At 44.3% G+C, this 19,858-nt stretch overlaps 1 protein-coding gene across 1 annotated transcript in view; it reads left to right on the top strand.

Annotated features, from left to right (window-relative positions):
• LOC128302501 (follicle-stimulating hormone receptor) overlaps positions 1 to 19,858 on the top strand; it is a 61,788-nt gene that overhangs the window by 38,646 nt on the left and 3,284 nt on the right. Inside the window, exons 2-11 of the mRNA XM_053039338.1 lie at positions 14,443 to 14,514; positions 15,091 to 15,234; positions 15,311 to 15,454; positions 16,427 to 16,498; positions 16,795 to 16,866; positions 17,416 to 17,484; positions 18,986 to 19,123; positions 19,198 to 19,338; positions 19,452 to 19,517; positions 19,792 to 19,858. The exon at positions 19,792 to 19,858 is cut by the window's right edge and continues 77 nt beyond it. Coding sequence (XP_052895298.1) covers positions 14,443 to 14,514; positions 15,091 to 15,234; positions 15,311 to 15,454; positions 16,427 to 16,498; positions 16,795 to 16,866; positions 17,416 to 17,484; positions 18,986 to 19,123; positions 19,198 to 19,338; positions 19,452 to 19,517; positions 19,792 to 19,858 — 985 coding nt within the window. The remainder of the gene's footprint in view (positions 1 to 14,442; positions 14,515 to 15,090; positions 15,235 to 15,310; positions 15,455 to 16,426; positions 16,499 to 16,794; positions 16,867 to 17,415; positions 17,485 to 18,985; positions 19,124 to 19,197; positions 19,339 to 19,451; positions 19,518 to 19,791) is intronic.

The following is a 19,858-nucleotide window of genomic DNA, read 5'->3' as shown; positions in this document are numbered from 1 at the left end:
TATGTAAAAAAGTTATTAAATGTATAAATATATTATTAAAAAACTGAAAATAATGTTATTTAAATGAATCAATCTTTTCCCACCGCTTAGTTACTAATTTTATAAAAATACCTCATTATTTATATTTCTCCTGCTGAAAATAGTGTACCAAAACAGTGGACTATTTTAGCAGAAGATGAAACATATTGCACATTGCATGGAACGGAATGGATCCACCAACTAAATTGTGAATAATGGGTGTATGTGTGTGTCTCGCGGACCCATGTACCTCTATAACACATTCGGTTCCTCTCAAGAAAGACGGTCCCATTCTTCGTCCGATTATGATCTCTCAAGCTACCAACGCGAAGTCCTCAGCGACAGTTCTTTGCCACCGTACGCTGGAAGCTGTTGAGGAAGGAAGCGTTTTATTTCAGTTTTCCAAACCACCAACACCGTTCGCGCTCGCCTGCCAAAAGTATTCGCCATGCCGGTGGCTGGCCGGTGAAAATGACGGCGATGTGTTGCTTCGCCTTTGTGTGCGTGTGTCTGTTGCGCGGGTGTAACATAACTTTTTATGATTTACGAGCCGCTATTTTTCACCTAACCCAAAAGCCAGTACCCAGTACGCGCGCCATACCATCGCTGGCGATAGTGTAGTGTGGCGCACCGACAAAAACGGCCGAAACGGCGCGTGATGGGCGGGAGCGAGTATGCGAAGCTGCACGGCAAATGGTTTATTTTTATAGCGGCGGTTGACATTTATGGTCAATTAGTTTGGATTATAGTGATTTTCACGGGTTTACCATCGCGCTTCCTACCGGCACTTGCCACCGTCGCTGCGTGAGTTCTGTTCTGGCGAAGGGAAAGGATTATGGATATTCATACCAAGAGGGGCACAAATGGTAAGTGAGATTTTATGAAGGAGTAAAGGGCGAATAATACTATCTCCTAAGCGTACGGTCCTCATATGGTTTTCTTGGTAAATAAAAGACGAACAGTATTAAAAATAAAGAACCATCTTGTCTTAATAAAAAAAACCCCCAACCGGAAGGAGTTAGTTACCACGTGCAAAATATCATTATTAATTCTGGACGCGTCACCGTTACGGCCGGTCGTTGCCCTCGTTTTTTTGCCCCAGCAATGAAGCAATGGGGTTCGGTTATAAGAGCGAGCTTGTGGAAGGTCAGTTCAATGCATTTCCTTTCACCGGTTCCGCAGCTTTCTCACACACACCCTGCTGTCATGCAATAAGGCGAGCAGCATCATCGCCGCCAAGCGGTCAAAGATCACGTGTTCGAGCACCCCCAACGAACACAGATGTAAGCGTGTATGATATCACCACAGATCGATTTGAAATGCATTTACAATTTGACTTCATTTTCTCGCAATCCTTTCCGACCCACAAGGACGCACAGGGAATAATGCAACACCGAGTATTATCCTGATTTGCAGCATATCATCCTGCTCATGTGATCGCTTTCCCGGCACCACTCACTCGCACCCACATCGCTTCTGATCCGATTCGAACCCATCGCAGTTGCAAGTGCATGAGGTTAAAGAACCGTTTAAATGGACGGAAAAGCGAGCGAGTTCCCCTCCCGCTGAGAGGCGAGATTGACAACGGCACCGTTCCGGAACGTATCGTGCACTTTGCTACTTGAAAGTGCTTGAGTCAAAGAGAGCGAAAGAGAGAGAAATGACAGGGTTTAAAAGTGAGGTTAACTTCCAGGGTTGCATGATGGTCGATTTCCGCGTAGTGCTTCCTGCTTTCCGGGCGAAAATGATGATGATGAAATTATTATTATCGTATCATAAGCGAGCGAATCCTTTTCGGGATGCAAGGGAACCCACGCGTGGCCATTTTTGTCGTATCACGCTGGTAGTGCTTATGTTACCGTAACCGGTCATCGTGCGATTACGATCGTTTGTTGGCGTGTTCCGTTGCATCCACACCGCCATTTGGCGTTGGCTTTTGGAACGGAACGTCTAAATGGAGGATGGAAGTTCCGACTTCCGACACTCCTGAGCCCTGAAGTCTTCAAAAGTCCCCAACCCACGCTGACCCGCGGCAAGGGGAAATGATGGAATTGATCCAAATGGATGCCGGGACGGTGGATGGTGGATGCTTGATCCATGGCAAACGCAAACGCTCGGTTATTCCGTGACCTGATGTCCAGTGTTTTATGTAGCGTAAATTATGCTTTCCGCTTATTTGAGCTTGAAACAATGGCCAACGGGGTTTAGCTCGTACGTAACACGGCACTTGCGTACAAAACCCCAGTCTCCACTGGGTCGTTCTTTTTTACACCCCACAACGCCAGCGCACCGACGATGTGAAACGCATACGCACGGTAGTTGCTGTCCACGGAAGTATAATGGATGGGACCTCTTGCTCAATGACAAGTGAAATTTGATCTAGTTTTGATATCGATTTCGGTCGTATTGAACGTGTGTGTGTGTGTGTGTGTCGGTCGGGTGCTTTCGTTGTTCCAGAAACGACCAAGCTGCCCGGCCAGCAGCATATCCCTGTGACAGTTTCATCATAAATAAATGATAAATATGTGCGCGACCACAGTGGCAGCTTCGGAATGTGCTGACTTGGCAACGGTATTTGTTTTCGGGGTACTTCTGCCATTCCCACTGTGCAGTTGTTTTCCCCTCATTGCATCGAAACGGAATAGATTTGACAGCAATCATGAAATGATGACGAATCGCTACACTGCTTCGATTCTGACAGAACTATGCCAACAAATGGTACGTGAAAATAAATGTCAGTTGGGTAATCGTAACGAACTGCTAGTTCAGTGTCAGTACGGTACTGTATCGAAATGTCAGATAAACAAGACATCAAGCGCATAACTCTCCTAGGCGTGATCAACGCCTGAAGGTATGCAATACTTTACTTTTAGCTCGTAGTAATGTAATGCGTCCCACGCTAGTAGACGAACGTTGTAAACTTTGAACACCGCTAAGCCCTTTTTCGAGTGGTTGCTGAGTTGAAAAATGTGTTGCATAGCTTCAGGCGTTCACGTACATGAAAAGAATGCTTTTTAATCACAAAAATGTAGAACAACAGTCAATAATTAAATTAAACACATGACCAAGTGATATAAAATAATCAAATAATGTTATGGATTGTAAATGCAATGCTCAATTATAACAATCAATGGTCAAGCTAGGTTATTTAATTTGGGATATTTTTAAACCTCTTTAATTTACATGATTGCATACATTTAGGCGTTTTTTAATAAAATTGTCTAACAGTGGATGTGTTTGATGAGGGTATAGAAGCTGCTATAGAAAATGGGTAGCTATGCTTTACATATTTGAACGTTCGATAATGAACTGACCAATATTTATTCGGTAACTTAATTAAATATCTCATCCATTGAATCAGCGTAATGATATGCTCCATATTGACTGCATAAACTTTTTTCTAACAATTCAACACTCACCGTACACTTTGCAACGAATTTCCATTTTAATGATTTGTTTTCCGTCGCACTCTTGACTCTGAAGTAGCTGCAGCGAGTTGCACCCTCGACGATGGAATGAGAAATACAATATCGGACCCGGTGTAGCCGCTGGAAATAATTAAAATAGATCACGAGCATGGCATAGCCTTAAAGCCCAATTATTTCCAATGACCCTCAGCGATGTGCACCAAGCGCCAGTCGGCTCCACGGGCACAACAGTATGCTTGTAATCGATTGCTCCTGCCGCTCGATACGGCAAACTGCTGTAAAACGTTCACGTTTGCTTCGCCTGTTTCGTAGTGTACAAATTTGTAGTTTATGGAGAAAAAATGTACACTGGAATGCATTTCTTTGTGGTGCTATTTTGTTTCTCCCCCAGCCATGCTGTTCGGTTTTAATTTGCTTGCAAGAAGAATTCCGTGCTGCGCTGTGTGGTTGTGTGTGTGACATCTTCATCCCCGCCGGTGGACATTTCAACCGTAATAGAATCTTTTCATCAACCAGTTTTCCCACTTTCTCCGGTACCGGTGTCCGGTACGCGTTCAGCACTGCTGCATTGCTTTTTATTTCAATTCTGCCACTCCAAATACTGGCGTGACACATTGAAACAAATAGTCTTTCGGTCTGGTGAGAAAATACGATACATTTCATTCGCACCCCGCCGGGTGTAAATCGGGACAACGTTACATCCCAACCTCCCTAAAAAAAAAATAGTGCCATTTTCCCACCATTCACGAAAGCAAATCTGCTCGAAAAACTGTATCGTGTTACATTTTTGTCTCTTGTTGTCTCTGTTGTTGAAGCGATTGCTGCAGTTCTTATCCCTGGAAAAGAAATCTTCATTTGCGAGTGGCAGAATTGCAATGCCGCGCACACTATTTCACCGCTGGAAGTAAAGTTTTGGGTGCCATTTTTGCTTCGCATTCGCATCTTCTTGCCCCTTGATGTGCCGCCGTGTCAGTGCGGAAAAGTTCTCGACAGTCCCGCCGTTCGCCCTGGTCTGCGCTCGTTAGACGCTGGGCAGGGTCACCTCCCTGCGTCATCAGCCCAACCATGCGCTGGTCAGAGAGTGAAAGGTGCTGTGGCAGATCATGAATAACATGTACACACACACAGACCAAAACTCCAACTTCAATGAGTAAAAAAAAAATGGAAGCTAAAATCCGAAAGCATTACAGGATAAAACGATTAGGGCGCGTCAGAACCTGCACAAGACACACATCGTTTATGTAACATTGAACACTCTGTGGACCAGAGATGTGTGCATGTGTGTGTGTGTGTGTGTGTGTGTGTGTGTGTGTGTGTGTGTGTGTGTGTGTGTGTGTGTGTGTGTGTGTGTGTGTGTGTGTGTGTGTGTGTGTGTGTGTGTGTGTGTGTGTGTGTGTGTGTGTGTGTGTGTGTGTGTGTGTGTGTGTGTGTGTGCTGTCTCACTATTTACCCACATCGATGTAGCTTCTTCGAAACGTCAAGCCAGACACACACCCAGCGCCCTCCCCAGGAGAGCGTAGTCGGTCGGATAGAACAGGCTGAAGAAAAGTGAAAGTTTAAGCAGCGGGGATTTTCGGGCTATATTCATGTGCTTGTGCTTCTGCTTCATTCCATCATTTGTTCACTTTTCGATCTACTGCTGCAATTTGCTCGAGGACGTGGTTGGTTGCTGAAATTGGCCCAAAATTGCCCAGACAGCAGGCAGTGGTGGAATGCAGACATCATCAAACAGCGACCCGAACAGAACGGTAAAAATTGTACATCCTTTCCCTTTAATATTCCCCATCGCAAGCGCTCCTACAACTTTCTGCCACCAATAAAAAGCACGAGTTTCGGTACCGGTGGTCGGTATGATGCTTTGATGAATTTTCCTACAATCAATCGATTCGATGGAGGCGCCTGGTCGGTCTCGATCGAACACGTGTGTTGGGCCGGTGGGGGTTTGAAACATACGATTTGCGTGTTGGAAGGGAAATCTATAATGCGCCCGAAGCAACGATGCCAATTGTCCCACATAATAGGTGGCCCGAAATGTCTCGGATGCCGTTCCCGATGCACATCCATTGGCGGTGAGCACGCTAGGAATCGGGTCGTATGTGTCGGAATTCCGTTCTCAATCGTCCTCGAGAAAGGGAGGGAGAGTGGAAACAAGAAAAAAGGAACGAAAACAGCGGCTTTTGTAACGTCACTAGGAGATGCTGTGATATCATATCCCCCTTTGGTTCGGTATCAGTAACAGTAAGCCTGCACACGGCTATCGCTCGTATCGGTGGTGGCGTTTGTCCTAGATATGCCATTAACAATAGCATTTCAGTGGAATGTCGTGCATTCTTAGATTCCGAATAAATTGCTTTTCTTGCCATTTGCCTCGTAGCATTCGTGGAGGACACAGACACCCAGTCACAGGAAGCATGTTGTGCATCCGGGGCAGTACACTTCGGGCCGGGCGGTCTCGTCATCATTCTTGTGCAAATTCACTCGGTGCGTTATCGATGCTCGCGCCACTTTAGCACCATTGATTTTATCACTCCCCGGTACGCGAGGATGAGGCTGACTGTTGCATTCCTTACTGTTGGCATCCGCATCCACCAGCAACTCTAGTCGCCGGACTTTTTCTTTCCCCGTTTTGTGCCGATAAGAGGATTTTCAAACGGTCGGTTCTTTCGCTGCTTGACGATGATCGTGCTGCTTTTATGGCTCGTCGATGCAGATTTTCCATAGAATAATATTTACCGTACCATTGGATGCTGGCCCGGCGGGGCAGTCGTTTCCCGCAAGGAAGGAACATGGAACAATGGAATGAATGTCGTTTCAGCGTTGCTCTCTCACTTCTTTTTCACAATCTTTCCCGTTACACGGCACTTACAAGTGACATTAGTTTTCGTACCATTATTTTTATGGCATGTTAGTCAGCTTTTCAGTAGAGTGCCGGTCTGCAGTAATGGTAGTTCGGTGTGCTGCGCAAAGTGTGTAGTGTGTGCCTTAGAATGTAACTAAAGGATTTGATAGTTTGAGAGCTGCAGAGAGTCGCACTAGGTTACATGTTCGTTTTATTAAACCAAGCTGCATGTGGTGATGTTATCGGTCATTATTATTTGTACTAATAACATTACTGAATAATATTTGTAAGACAGTAGACAATAAGCAGTTGGCCATGGAGGAATTGTTGCTGTGCCGGTTACATAATTTTAGGCGTTTTTTAAATCAAATTCTTGTGAGTGCGACTTTAACGCCCTAAAGTATGCAATCTTCAATAGAAATTGAACCAAACTATTTGGATTCGGATGATTAAATTCAATGTTATCACATGTTTGCTGGTAACGAAGCAATGCATGTTACACTTATCTCATTCAAACAAACTTTTGATACTTGTAATCTCGCTCAATTAATTCACATCCCTAGCAAATAACTCGAACCCGATGTAATGGCGCACCATTCCCAACTCATTCCATCCAGCCAGAACCGAATAATAATTCAATTACAAATTGAGCTTTTTCTCCACCCGGAGCAAGTCTTACGATTTCTGCTCCGAAATGAACTTGTTTTGCTTGCGACCGGCACCGTCGCGGTGGCTGATTGCAAATTCATTCGACTGCTTCGGTTAGCGCATTTTGCAAAACAATTTACAAACAATCGTACATCGCATATCGCTGCAAAACTTTAAGCATAATCCCAGCGCAATGATGACGTCCACGGGAGAGCGCACCAGAGACGGTACGAGTACCAAGTTGAATTAGCAAACTTTCTCTATTATTTCTTGCATCACCAACGGAGTAAGAAAACATTGCATCTCGTCTGTGTGTAGAACGGGTAGTGGTGCTGGTGGTGTGACAAATCTGCACTGTAAAGTTTTGTCGAATGTGTGTGCTGTTCTGATTCTACTCGTGCGACCAACGGCTAAAGCAAATTTTCAAGTGCTAAATGTGCATCAGAACCATCGCCACCATGCTGAACGGCTCGCAGCACGAAAAACCTTATCAATTTGCTGTAGTAAATCATCGAGCACGAGAGGCTGAGATGCTTTTTTGACACACCGTTGGCACCGATCGTCTAACGGCAGCGGCATCCTACTACGCGTTGATTGCTTCTGTGAGTGTACAGAAACCACAGCCACGTGCGTTCGGTTCACACTTACACTTGATGCATGCTGTGCTACAAACAATGCTTCAATTGGAACATAAGCACACATGCAAGAAAGCATCAAGAAAGATTTATTCAAGATGATGCCAAAGCGAACCAACCACCCACCCAGCCACCCAGCAAGCCAGCTAATGCCGATTTCTTCGTGTCGATGCACAAAAACCTCACCAACCAGCACCGGCCCACCGTATGAGTGCAGGGAAAGTTTTGCACTCAAAATGCATAAATGCATGCGGAGCGGTTTTGTCTGCGCTGTGCTTTTGGCGAAGAAAGTTGGTCACCGTTGCGTTGCTTGCAGCTTGGGAAACATTTTTGAAATTCAATTTTTGCTCAACCTCTGCTCTGTTGAGGCGTGCCGGAAAGTTTAGCAAAAGATAGGTTGCACCGGTGATCGGTGTCTGTTACGGTGCTGTTGATGTGTTAGGTCGACGACTAAGTGAGGTACGTTCTTGAAATGAAGTTTTGTTTTTTTTTAGTTATCTAAAACAATGTAATCAAGGTAGGGCATTTGTTTATTATTTAGTCCTACTTATGGGTGTCTCAATTCGAACAAATTCGTGTTTAATAATCGTTATTTATTGATTACTCATGATTTTTGTATTAATTGCGAGTCATTCGATGTCTAAAGCTTATCAACTAATGGTAAATGTGTACCAGAGATGGTACTATAAGTGAAACCAATTCTAAGGAGTACTTTAATTCCTTAAAAGATGGCGATTGATCCTGTTGATATTTGTATAAAACCCATAAGACTTCGAAGGCGATGAAATGGGAGGACCAGATCGGTGTAAACTATTATGAATTCTTGAAATTCCTTATAAATAATTATGAGTTGTGATTAATCAGAAAGACGGCTAAATGTCATCAGTAGTGATGGGAATTATATGAAATTTTCCAAGATATTAGATAAAATCATCATGGAAGCATGAATGTCGAGGTAGAATGTCGATTATCCGGGCAACTGCGGCCGGTTAATCGATTTCCACGGTTAACAGGACCTTTAGTTTTGTACGTGGAATAATTAACGACAGGAAGAAGATGACAGGACAACGTTAAAAGAATCCATATTTTTTAATATTAGAACTTATTGTTCGTTAACAAATATGGATCATTTTTCAAGGAGTTTAACTAGATCAGTTATTTCTAGAAAACTCCCAAGTTCATCTTGGGCTAATCGTTTAAACCACCGGTTAATCAGGTCCCGGATAAATGACGTTCTACTGTATGTGAGTTTTTTAAAACAATTTCTTTTACATAAAAATTCTTTATTAGATAAATATACAAAATCATCGTTACTTAGTCGCACACCTAATAGTGTTACAGCTCGGCTATATTTTAGATTGCAAATCTGCTAAGAAGTAATAAAAACTATCTCCGGATCAAACAAATACAGTTATTTACTTCATTATAAATTGTGGAAATACTAAAGGAAGGTATTCATGCAAGAACTTATTGTCTTCTTGTAATAAATAATGCATAAACAGTCCCTGTCACGTTTCCTGGCAAAATCCCTTCCGATGCGATGCATACAATGTGCAGCAAGCAACATTCCAGCCATTTCTTGCAAAACATTTCCTTCACTTTACCGAAGCTAAGAAACAACCTACTAAATGGTTGAGGGAAATTGATGACCATCGTGACCCCAAAAAAATGCATCCCAAACCAACCGGTATATATCGGGCTGCTACTTTCGGTGGTGCATTATTCTTCTGCATTTTTCATGAACCGGAAGGAAGCCGAAACGTGCGGCCAAGTTTGGGGTTTCCATGAGTTTACCGATTAAGCTGCTGTTTCCCACAATGACAAACAAACAGCCGGGGCGTGCAGCAGCAGCAGCAACAACAGCAACAAAGACACAAAGCAGCACAAAGGGAAGTATCTATTTCCCTTTTTTGCTTGTACGTTTTCTCATCCTTTCGGGAAAGTAAAAAGATGCCACCGCAAATGCCATACGAACACACCAGTGATGCATGATTTATGGCCGCTCAGTTTGACCGCTGCATCGTGTATAAATTAGCGTCTTATCGTGTGTTCGTGCTACACGGGCGCTTTTGTCGTTTGCTGGCACTGATTCGATGATAAACAACATTTCGCCCAACCACGATCGTGTGGAAAAGCTCGGGCGACAAGCAAAAAAAAAAACGCACGACATTTAAACCACAAATCAGCTGGGTGGAGGAAAATTTAGTTGAAAAGTTTTTATTTTCCCTCACAAATTGCAATGTTTGTGTGTGTGTATGTACGCGTTTTTTCTTTCATGGCGTTTGGAGGTTCGGTTACACTTTTCCATTCTTTCTTTCGCTCTTTTGCTGGCAATGAACCCCGCCAGCAGCCGCAGCAGCAGTGCTAAGCTCTTACAGCGCTAAGGACAAATGAGCACATCAGCCTTCGCCCTCATAAAAGCATTCAACCGGGCCCACACTAGCCGGAAGCTCCACCCGTAAATGCTCCTACCGTTTCAATGTGCGTAAGGGATATTAGAAGTTTTCCACACGAATACGACCAAACGAAAAAAAAATTGCATGCGAAAGAAAAGCTATGGTGGTGGAAAAGTTATGCACAGATTGGAGCTTTTTGCTTTGCTTTTTCCACTCTTTCCACTATGTTAAAATGGTGACTGCTTGTTGCCGCCATGGACTGGGGAGAGCAAAGCGGGCCTGAATCGACCTGAAGGTGAGGTGTTCCTATGATAAATGATTGTTTTGCAAGCTTTTATTTGGGGTGGATCTAGTGCGTTACTGAAACTCGCCGTTCCTCTCCGAAGGGATCGTCGCGCCACTGCTAGACACGATCTTACATCCATCCACGTTAAGGAAGGACAAGAAGGAAGTTATTTTTCCTACCCAACACCCACTTTTTTTGCCAAATCTATTTCAAATGTGGTTCCGGCTTCTGGTTGCTTTCCGGTTGCTGCTTCCACCCAGGGTTGCTTTCGGTAGGTGATGGAAGATCGCTCCGATCGGCTAGTTTTGGGCGCTGCAAGGGAATACTGTAAAGCCCGGGAACAGGGCAAGCCGTTACAGCTTATCACAAACGACATCCGCTTCCCGTTCATTTATTATTAAGGCGAGCAGGAATCTCATTTGGCTGTCATAAACATGCTCGTATTCGGGGGTGCCTAACTTATGACAGGCAGTTGGAAAACTCCGTTAACTTACGCTTCGCTTTTCCGGAATCGTTTGTTTATCTCTCAATGCGAAAGCTTGAGCCACCGGCAGACTATTTCAATTTGAAAAATCTTAAATTCGGTTTATGACTTACGCAATATGTTTATTGTTCATTTTTCTGTATTACTCAATCTTTGTAAAGAGTAATTGATTATATTTTGAAAATGTGAAAAAATTGGGTCTTTTTACTGTAGCATTGATAAAAAACTAATATTTTGAATGAGCTTTTGCTACGGTTTGACATTAAACTCCTCAACGTTCATTTATCTTGTCCTGCCCTCTCTTTTTGATGCCTTCCAGCAGTGTGCAAGTTTCTTATCATTATCGTTTGGGTCGATTGGTTTCGTAGAAGATAAATACTGCCCGCCGTGACATGACAAAAATGCATGAAAGTAGGTCACTCCGAAGCTACCCAAAACAACTTTCATTAATGAGAAAATTCAGAATTCTCGCTTTTTTGGCATCGAATTATAAACAAACACAAGTTTTTAAAATTTGGTTTAGTAAAACATTGTAAGCAGGGGAAAAAGATGAGTTTGCATACTTTTAGGCGTTGAATTGGTTCCGGTGTATCAAATTGCCGTAAAGTATGCAATCCGCAGTACTTTTTCTTTAATTCTTATTGTCTATCACAGCTATTACAGCTTAATAATCCGATTTCAGGGAAGAATACATTTTCTATTATAGCACATTCATGAAACTAATTATGGGAAAGTAGGAACAGCTTGAATTTATTTGCACGTAAAGAAAATAATAGTTTGTTTAATGCTCATTAAGTTTGTTTTATCGATGGCAAGGGTTAAACTTTCAACAAATAAAATCTAATCACACAGTTATCATTACAGCCACTTTATTCTCGTTACATTTTTCACAAAACATAATCTTTGCCCGGCGTGCAAAAGTGCCCATTAGCTACAAGCTGTTTCAAATCCCTTTCATCCTACGGCGTAAAGATGGCTCATGTCGTAATCCCCTATACCCCTATGTTCGAACCCACACACCCGAAGGCAGAGAGGCCTTCCGAAGACCTGCTGGTACCGTTCTCAAGCCGTCCATGCCGGCGCCATATTTGTCCATTAGTCGACAGCGTTTCACCAACGCTCACCATACCCTCGTCGAAAGGTCCTTATGCACACACGCTCATAACCCCGACACCTTTTTTTTTGGGGACAACCGTAACCGGTCGCATCGTCGTCAGCATCATTGGTGACAAACAATCGGAAGAGATGATTTACTGCGATGCCGTCAAAATGATGGGCAGAGGCCGATGGTTGGATGGTATAGAATTTTAATCTCTTCGACCCCGCACCGGTCACCTGGACTGTTTTCATTCGAAACCCCCTCCCTCCCTGGCCATTTGGGGGTGTTGTATTGCGTGAAGATGGAGTTGGAATTTGACGCCTGCTGGTAGGCTTCAGTGTCACTTATGCATGGGGGAGGTTTGTTTTTTCGCTTCTCCACTGATGGAAACAAGATCGTTAAAAGGTGCCGTTAGTGGCTAGTGGTTCATTCTCCGAGCAGCACAAGATCCTCCGAACCGTTTGTGACCGTTTGTGGAACGATAAGAAGACGGTGGCGCCCTTGGAAACGGTCTCCCTGACACATTGGGATGATAAATTGGTTTTTGGTCCGACCGGTTGGGTTGCCAACGCGAGTTCAGACTGAAGTTGTTATTTTCTTGTAGCCCGTTTCTTGTGGTGGAACTGTTGTCCTTTTCACCCAACGATAGCATTTCTTTCAATTTTTTTTAAACCGTAGGACACAAAGAGTCTGTAAACCTCGCGCGTGATAACGCTCCAGCTCGTTTGCTTGCCATGCTGGGAGCCCGTCACTAAAAGCACCATTAACCGTCACGTGTGTACCTATTCAAGTGTCACAATCGTCTCTCTGCTCCCAACAACCCGACGTCAAGGGGCAAGTGTATCAAATTAGTGTATACACCTTTCTTCTCAAAGTGTTTCGTCTTGCTGCGTCTTTTTGATGGGCCGACGGTTTCCTTTCGCATAAATACCTTCCCAGACGTTAGCACGGACCTCACACACACACACACGCGCGGGAGTGAAAGATATACAGGTCTACTATGATGGATTTATTTTTATGGACGACCCACCGCGGCGATAGCGGAGAATCGCGATACGGAGTCCGTCCGTCCGGATGGTCGAAATAATGGGCTCTTTGGACGTTCAGGTTTCTGGGGGCTTTCGGGGATATCAGATCTACGCCACTTTCGGACAACTTTCATTTCCGTCCTTGAGCAGCATGCCCTTTATAGACCCAAGGGAATCGCAGCGGGATCGTACGCACGGTTCTGCCTTTTTTTCACTCAAACAAGAAAAGAAATCACAAACAAGCATTTCACGGTCTACGGTTTTTGGGATTTGTTGTAAACTTTTTTTGTCTAGAGCGATCTTACTATTAAGAACTCTCTCGCTCGCTAGCCCGCTGTGATCGTAAATGTCACGCCAGTGGGGGGCCCCGGAATTGGGCAGATAAAAAGGCAAATGTATCATCAGACGCCGTCGGACGGAAATTCATTCATTTTAATAGTGAAACTGATGAATCAGTGCGGTTTTTCCCGCATGTTGCTGACGTCATTTTGAGGGGGGGGGGGGGGGGGGGGTTTTGGGGAAAACTTTTCCCTATCCTAACCTCACAAAATGCGTACGTTTAATACTTGTCTCGTGAGTTTAATGAACATACATGAGTGTTTATGTGTATTTTTTGTTTGGAGCAAAATAAAATAATAGTGGAAACCCTCTAATCCCCTTCGTGTTCCGCTGAGGAAAACTCTTCAAGCGTAGAAATAAAACTGGAAGGATTTTCCACTGGAATTCGCCTCCTTTTCCTAGAAGATCCTAGAAGAAATCCTTGTCTCAAGCAGAACAATCACACCAAACCGCAAAAAAGCTACATTTCTGAAGAGTTTATTGCATTAGCTTCTCGGCCACAACCGTCGATGGCTTCCGTTTGCAACAATTCTTGTGCCCTTCGCTTATAGCGCACCCTAAATGGATTATTACATCCGGCCACGGCAGAATGTTTCACCCATTTCCCACCCCCCCCCCCCCCCATCAGCTCAGCGCGCCAAAGGATAACAATATTTTCGGTGTTTTTATGGCAAACGTTTGCCGGATCGCTTTCGCCATTTATCACGTTCGGGTAAACACAAGGTGTTGGGCCGTGTATCTTCGGAATTTGGAAGTCACTGAAATGTGTTGTTTTCTTTTTAAATAAACTAGGTCAAACCTATTACCGGCCGCGCATACTGTCGATGGTTCCAACGGGGCTAATTATCTACGGCACGACGCTCTCTTCCAGAATTGGGGAGGGCGAAAAAAAAAACCACTCCACTTGAAGTCGTAGTCATAAATTACCTTCGCTAATAGTGTGCGCGGCAGTTCCGCGTGTCAAGCTGTCGGAAGAAAATGGCTTTTGACCCGGGGGTCGTTTTGAGCAGGCACTTTGCCTATCGGTTTGTGCGGAATATTATCCAAAACTGCGAGACAACTCAACTCGATTCGGAAGCAATTAATTCGCTCCCGGGCCGGTCGATCGGCTATCGGTGCCTGTGTGTGTCGATCATTAGAGTGCCGAGTGCTTACCATTTTCTCCCATTTCTCACCCTAATGGCATTTTGGTACTAATGGAATATTTGTTATTTTTTTTTTTCTTGCTTGTTTCTTCCACAGAGATCTTAGTAGTAACAACATAACCAACCTACCAAATAAGTCATTCGACATGCTGCCAAATCTAGAGGAGCTGTAAGTATGAAACATTAACTTCACTTCCAAACTTCTGTAATGAATGTACCTGTAGCGAACTCTTTTACGCAAAGGAAAAGTAACATGGTGGAATGGCCGGAACATTTCTTGTATCAAAAGTAATTAATTCGATAATGACAGAGGTATGGAACGGAAAGTTCCAGTTCCAGTTCCGGGGTTTAGCAGCACAAGATACTGCAAATATTTTGTAATTAAAAAGTTTTTTTTCGCCTCCATTCTTGCTTTCCAATACTTTCCTGCTCGTCAGCAGATTTTATTAGTTTAACTCTTTGAAGCCTCCTGATGACGATGATGATGATGATGAGAGGAGGATCGAGCTGCGCAAAGTTCGAGCACGGTAAAGAGAGTTTTTGTTTGCAAAAGTGCATTAAAAAGTTTTTGTGTCTGATTTTATGTTTAGTCCCGTCTTGTGCAAGATCATACGCCTGCACGGAGGATCATTGCTCGCCAGTTAGTTGAAGGTGTAATCCTTTCCAATTCAATTTTCACTGCTAATTGAACGCACAGCCACCGGAAAGCTAAAACTAACGCTCCCCCTCTCCATCTCGCACACAGAATCCTTTCCCACAACAGGCTAGATCACATCAACAGTGAGGCGTTCTTTGGGTTGGCCAATCTGAAGAAGGTTGCGCTGCAAAGCTGTGGCTTGGTGCGCGTCCCCATGGAAGCACTGAGGCGCATCCGGACGGTAACCACGCTGTGAGTGTTGCGTACGAATGGTATGGCAAAGTTTCGCACGCGTAGCTAACTTTCGTGCTTGATTTATTACCTGCAGCTACCTAGACAACAACCTAATCGCCGACATGGAGAACGTTACCTTTCGGGGGTTTCACTTCCTGAAGAATCTGAGACTGGAGGGCAATCTGCTGCAGCGGGTACCGACGGACGCACTGATCGGACTGAGATCATTAGAAGCTTTGTAAGTGGGGTCTCGTGGCCTTATGGAAGAATGTGCATGAGAGTTAGTTATTCCAGCATTTCGAGTCAATCGTTGCACGGATCTCAACGATATAAATGTTTTCCACTTTCCAAAGTTTTCCCATTTCCACCGTGGTTGGCATACATAATTGATTCAATTTGTTTTTCCACATCGCATGTGCTGCAACGCCATATTGGCTGTCGACGGCAAAGAGCACTCGACCGAAAATAGATCTGTCAAAATTTTGTTTCAAATGTCCCGCACATGAATGGAATAATCAATCATAAGTCCTGCAACTCCAATGTACAATACTGCTCCATTTTGCACTGTTCCATCCAAACTTCCCGCAGAAAACCAATCCAACCATCGACGTACGATTGAACACAATCGGTACATTGTGACATGAATATCCTTCCGTGAAGCTATCGCTTTTGTGCTACCATTTGACACATGATACACATATCATACATTTGTCCATGCGGTCCGTGCACAACAATCCCCACCATGCTGCCCTTCACGGAATTGAGCAACATTGCAAGATGCAACTCTTGGCGCATTTCCAGCGACCTTTTTCCTCGGGTTACGCTTTCCCGCTACCGGAAAACCCTTTCCGTTCGGCTGTTTTCCTGCTGAACGATATGGCATGCTTTGACCGAGATTGGACGCTATGACATTATTTCATCTGACGTTTGCGAGAGAACAGGAAAAAAGTGTGTCACTCACAGTGTTAGTTTCGCTCCGGCACTAAGAAAATGATCCGTGAACGCAATCAGCCTGAAAGCTGTACAGCTCGGATGTCGTTTTGTCTAAAAGCAGGTCTTTCGTTTTAGATTGTTTTAAGTGAACGAGCAGGAGGGGAAAAACAGTTTGGGTTGAAAAATAATGCCACTTAGGGGTTTGTGATGCTCGATGAGTAGTGAAGTGACGAATTTGAAGATAACATTTGTTTCCATTTTTTCCTCCTTCTTACAGAAATCTAGGTAATAATTTACTTACAATAATCAGAGAAAGAGATTTTCCAGTTTTGGATAATTTATACATGTTGTAAGTATTACACACACACACACACACAGACATAAAATAATCATGTCAGCAGTACAGTTAAAAGGGATAGGATAGACAAGCTAAATTTGTCATTCAGCGTAAGTTGCTCTGGGCGTTTTGACATTGCATACTTTCAGGGGTAGTAATGCTATGTATGTTATAAAGAAACGCCTAAAGTTATGCAATCTGTCACACAATTTTACCTTGTCTTGAACTTTAACTGGACTTATTCTTCCGAATCAGCATTTCTTTAGAATTTTAATTGTTTTTCCTAAAATTTACGACTTCATTTTCAGAATATTAAGAAGAAATCAAATAAGTGAAATTACTTCCGGTGCTTTAACGAACCTAACACGACTCAAAGTTTTGTAAGTATTGTAAACCAAGCCAACGTGGAATGTGCCCAGTCACGCCATCACACCTCTCTGACGGATTGTCGGGAAAAAGCATTTTTACGACACCCACAAACAAACCAAAAAAAAAAAATCAAAAACAATTGAAACCCACAAACTTTTCCTTCCGATTTGGTTCAGATAAATTTCACACGCAAATAAATTCTGCCCTTCTGCCCTTGCAAAAAACGGAACTTGCAACACACCAACTATTGGCGTGGGCACTAAAACAATTCACTTCCACGCTGAAGAGCGGGCACAGTTTTTTAACCACCGGTAAGCAATGAAGGAAAGGAATGAAAGTTTGCCAAAAACATTTGCATAAAACCTTGCAACTCGTAGTTTGTTTGTGTGAGTCTGTGTGTGGGCGATTAAAACTTGCAAACCCATCGGAATAAATTGATTGAGCTTTAAGGGGTTGTTAAAGCAGGCGGCAGGTGGCGTGACCGGACGGGCATGCATTTCCGGCGTACTAAACGAGTGCACTTTCCACATTTGTGTTCTCTTCCCGTTCCCCATTTGCAGAGATGTAGATGATAATAGCTTAAGCTCCGTGCCTGTTGGCCTCGAGAACCTAATGATGCTGCAGGAAATGTAAGTATGCAATCCGGTTGTAAGGTTTTTCGGCAAAACGCATCGGGATGGTGTGAAGTTATGCACCTTACGTTACGTTACGGGGGATGGGAATGGTCATAAAGATGTATAACACTTGTGGAGAGGTGCGAGATGAGGTGTAACTTTTTGGCCCTTTTGACCTCAAACTGTATTATAATCGGTGTCGGTAACAAGCAGGGCGGACTGGCTCTAACACATAGGGGAGGATCAAAAGAAAAAACCCCAACGATCTTGGCGTGCTACGTAAATTCTCCAACTGCAGTCTAGTTTTCCGGAAGTAATCGTTTGGAGTTTCGCCATTCGGTTTTGGAAGCAATGGAACAAGTGGGCAGACCTATTTCTCAGCAAAGTTAATCGTTTATTTCACATTACCTCATCATTTCCCATTGCAAGATGACCTGCAGCACCATTACTGCACCACAATTACACGGCCAAGCCAATTTTCCACCATGGACGATTCCGATGTGATTAAGCGAAGGATATTGCCTCCCGGCAACGGAACTGGAAAAGTGGAAGTGGAAAATCATCACTGGCCGGGGGGTGGGAAAAAAAAACTACACAAACCCGTACCCAAACTGTTCAAGATGCAGCGCAGGCATATCGGGGGCAATTATTTGCTCTTTGTCTCACGGTCGTGGCCCTTCCGCTACTGTCCTGTCCGCTTTTTAACTAATTGGATTTACCTTCCCATTAGCCCATGTCCGGCTTGTGATGTTCGTACAGACGTTTGAGACCGAGCGCCGTCGGGCAAATCTTAACCGTCCGTGCTCAAGAAGGCTGCCCCGCTTGCTATGCTTGGATTCCTTTTCTTTCGCCTTCTGTTCTTTAATGCGCGAGTGCTCCCGGAACGTTTGCGTCTATCAAAGGAAGATTTTTCAAACTCTCGTACCTCCGTGTCCCAAAGCAGCCGAGATTGGGACCGCGTGATACCCAGCATGATGTACTCTTTGTCCGATGATGCTCGCAGAGCAGGACGAAGATCCGCCAGTGGCGGATAGTGTCCGGCTTACGCTTCCGGCTTCATTCATTATTCATAAGCCTTTCAACGTTTCTGCTGTAAGATTTACGTCGTATTCTATTAGTGGTCAACGGACCAGGCCACTTGCTTCGTCAGCGAAATGTGCGTCAGCTGGTGGCGTGGAACACGTTGAGCTACTCGCTGCTCCCGCTGTCATCGGGATGTGCCTCCTGTTGCGAAGTACAATGGTGGTTGATTCTTCGTCGTCCTTTTTCGTCGCGAGGAGGACGTTGGCCACGTTGAATACGTCAAGCGTGCTTTGAAAGGAAAAATGGGAAACTTTCATTCGATTTTATAGTTTTCCGACACGGGGCGACTGAAAAAGGCTTTATGTTGGTGGAAGCTGAGCTGTGCGTCTGAGTTATGTCTTCACTACGGTGTTCTGGCATGGATCTTTCCGGATCGCCTATGTCCTATTTACCAAACTGCTTTTTATTTTGCTGTCCAATGTCTAACTTCCAGCTCGGCATCAAACAATCGCATCCGGTGGATATCGAAGGGTGATTTCCCCAAAAATCTAGTCTCTCTGGATCTAAAGTCCAACCCGCTGGCCGGTATCAAACCCGGCGCGCTCCAAAACATGCCCCGGCTCCGAAAGCTGTAAGTTATCCGAACACACAACCGCAAACAACTTCATTCAAATACTCAACCGTTCCATTCTTGCCGTTCCCAAGAATTCTTTCCGATGTGCGCGGCCTCAATGAACTACCTCCACTGGACGGTTGCACCTCGCTCGAGGTGCTGCGGCTGGACCGAGCCAACCTGTCCAAAATACCTGATCATATTTGTAAGACTTCACCCCGCTTGAGAAGCTTGTAAGTACCGCCACTGCCCGGTGGAGTGGTCTCCCGTTTTTTTTTTCCTTTCTCAAATCCCGCTCAAATGTCATAACTTTCCACAACCCGGTTATTCTCGTTTTCTTTCTCAGGGATTTGAAATCCAATATATTGTTAAGCATTCCAAATGTAACAAACTGTCGTGATTTAAGATTGCTGTAAGTATGCGTGTCCTTACCGTGCACTCGAAAGCGATGGCAAAAGTGGGAGAAAATTACATTTTTCTTTATTATCTACCTTCGCGTGCCACCACCAACCGACCGACCGACCGACCACGGTTGCCCGGGCGGACTACTTTCTCCGTCATCTCCGGTGCTGCTTCCGGGGACCCACGGGATACTGCACTTCTTCGATGGTCCTTTGCAACGTTGGAACAACAACAAAAAAATGAACGCAAACCCCGGGTCGGGTGCGAACCATCCACCAAACCAGAGATTTAGCCAGCAACAGGATCAGCTCACTGCACGGTGCACCGTTCTCTAGTCTCGGTCAGCTGCAC

The sequence above is a fragment of the Anopheles moucheti genome, chromosome 3 (genome assembly GCF_943734755.1).
Source record: "Anopheles moucheti chromosome 3, idAnoMoucSN_F20_07, whole genome shotgun sequence".
Taxonomy (NCBI): Eukaryota; Metazoa; Arthropoda; class Insecta; order Diptera; family Culicidae; genus Anopheles; species Anopheles moucheti.
Note: the sequence above shows the minus strand (reverse complement) of the source record. Positions and strands in the feature narration are given on the sequence as shown.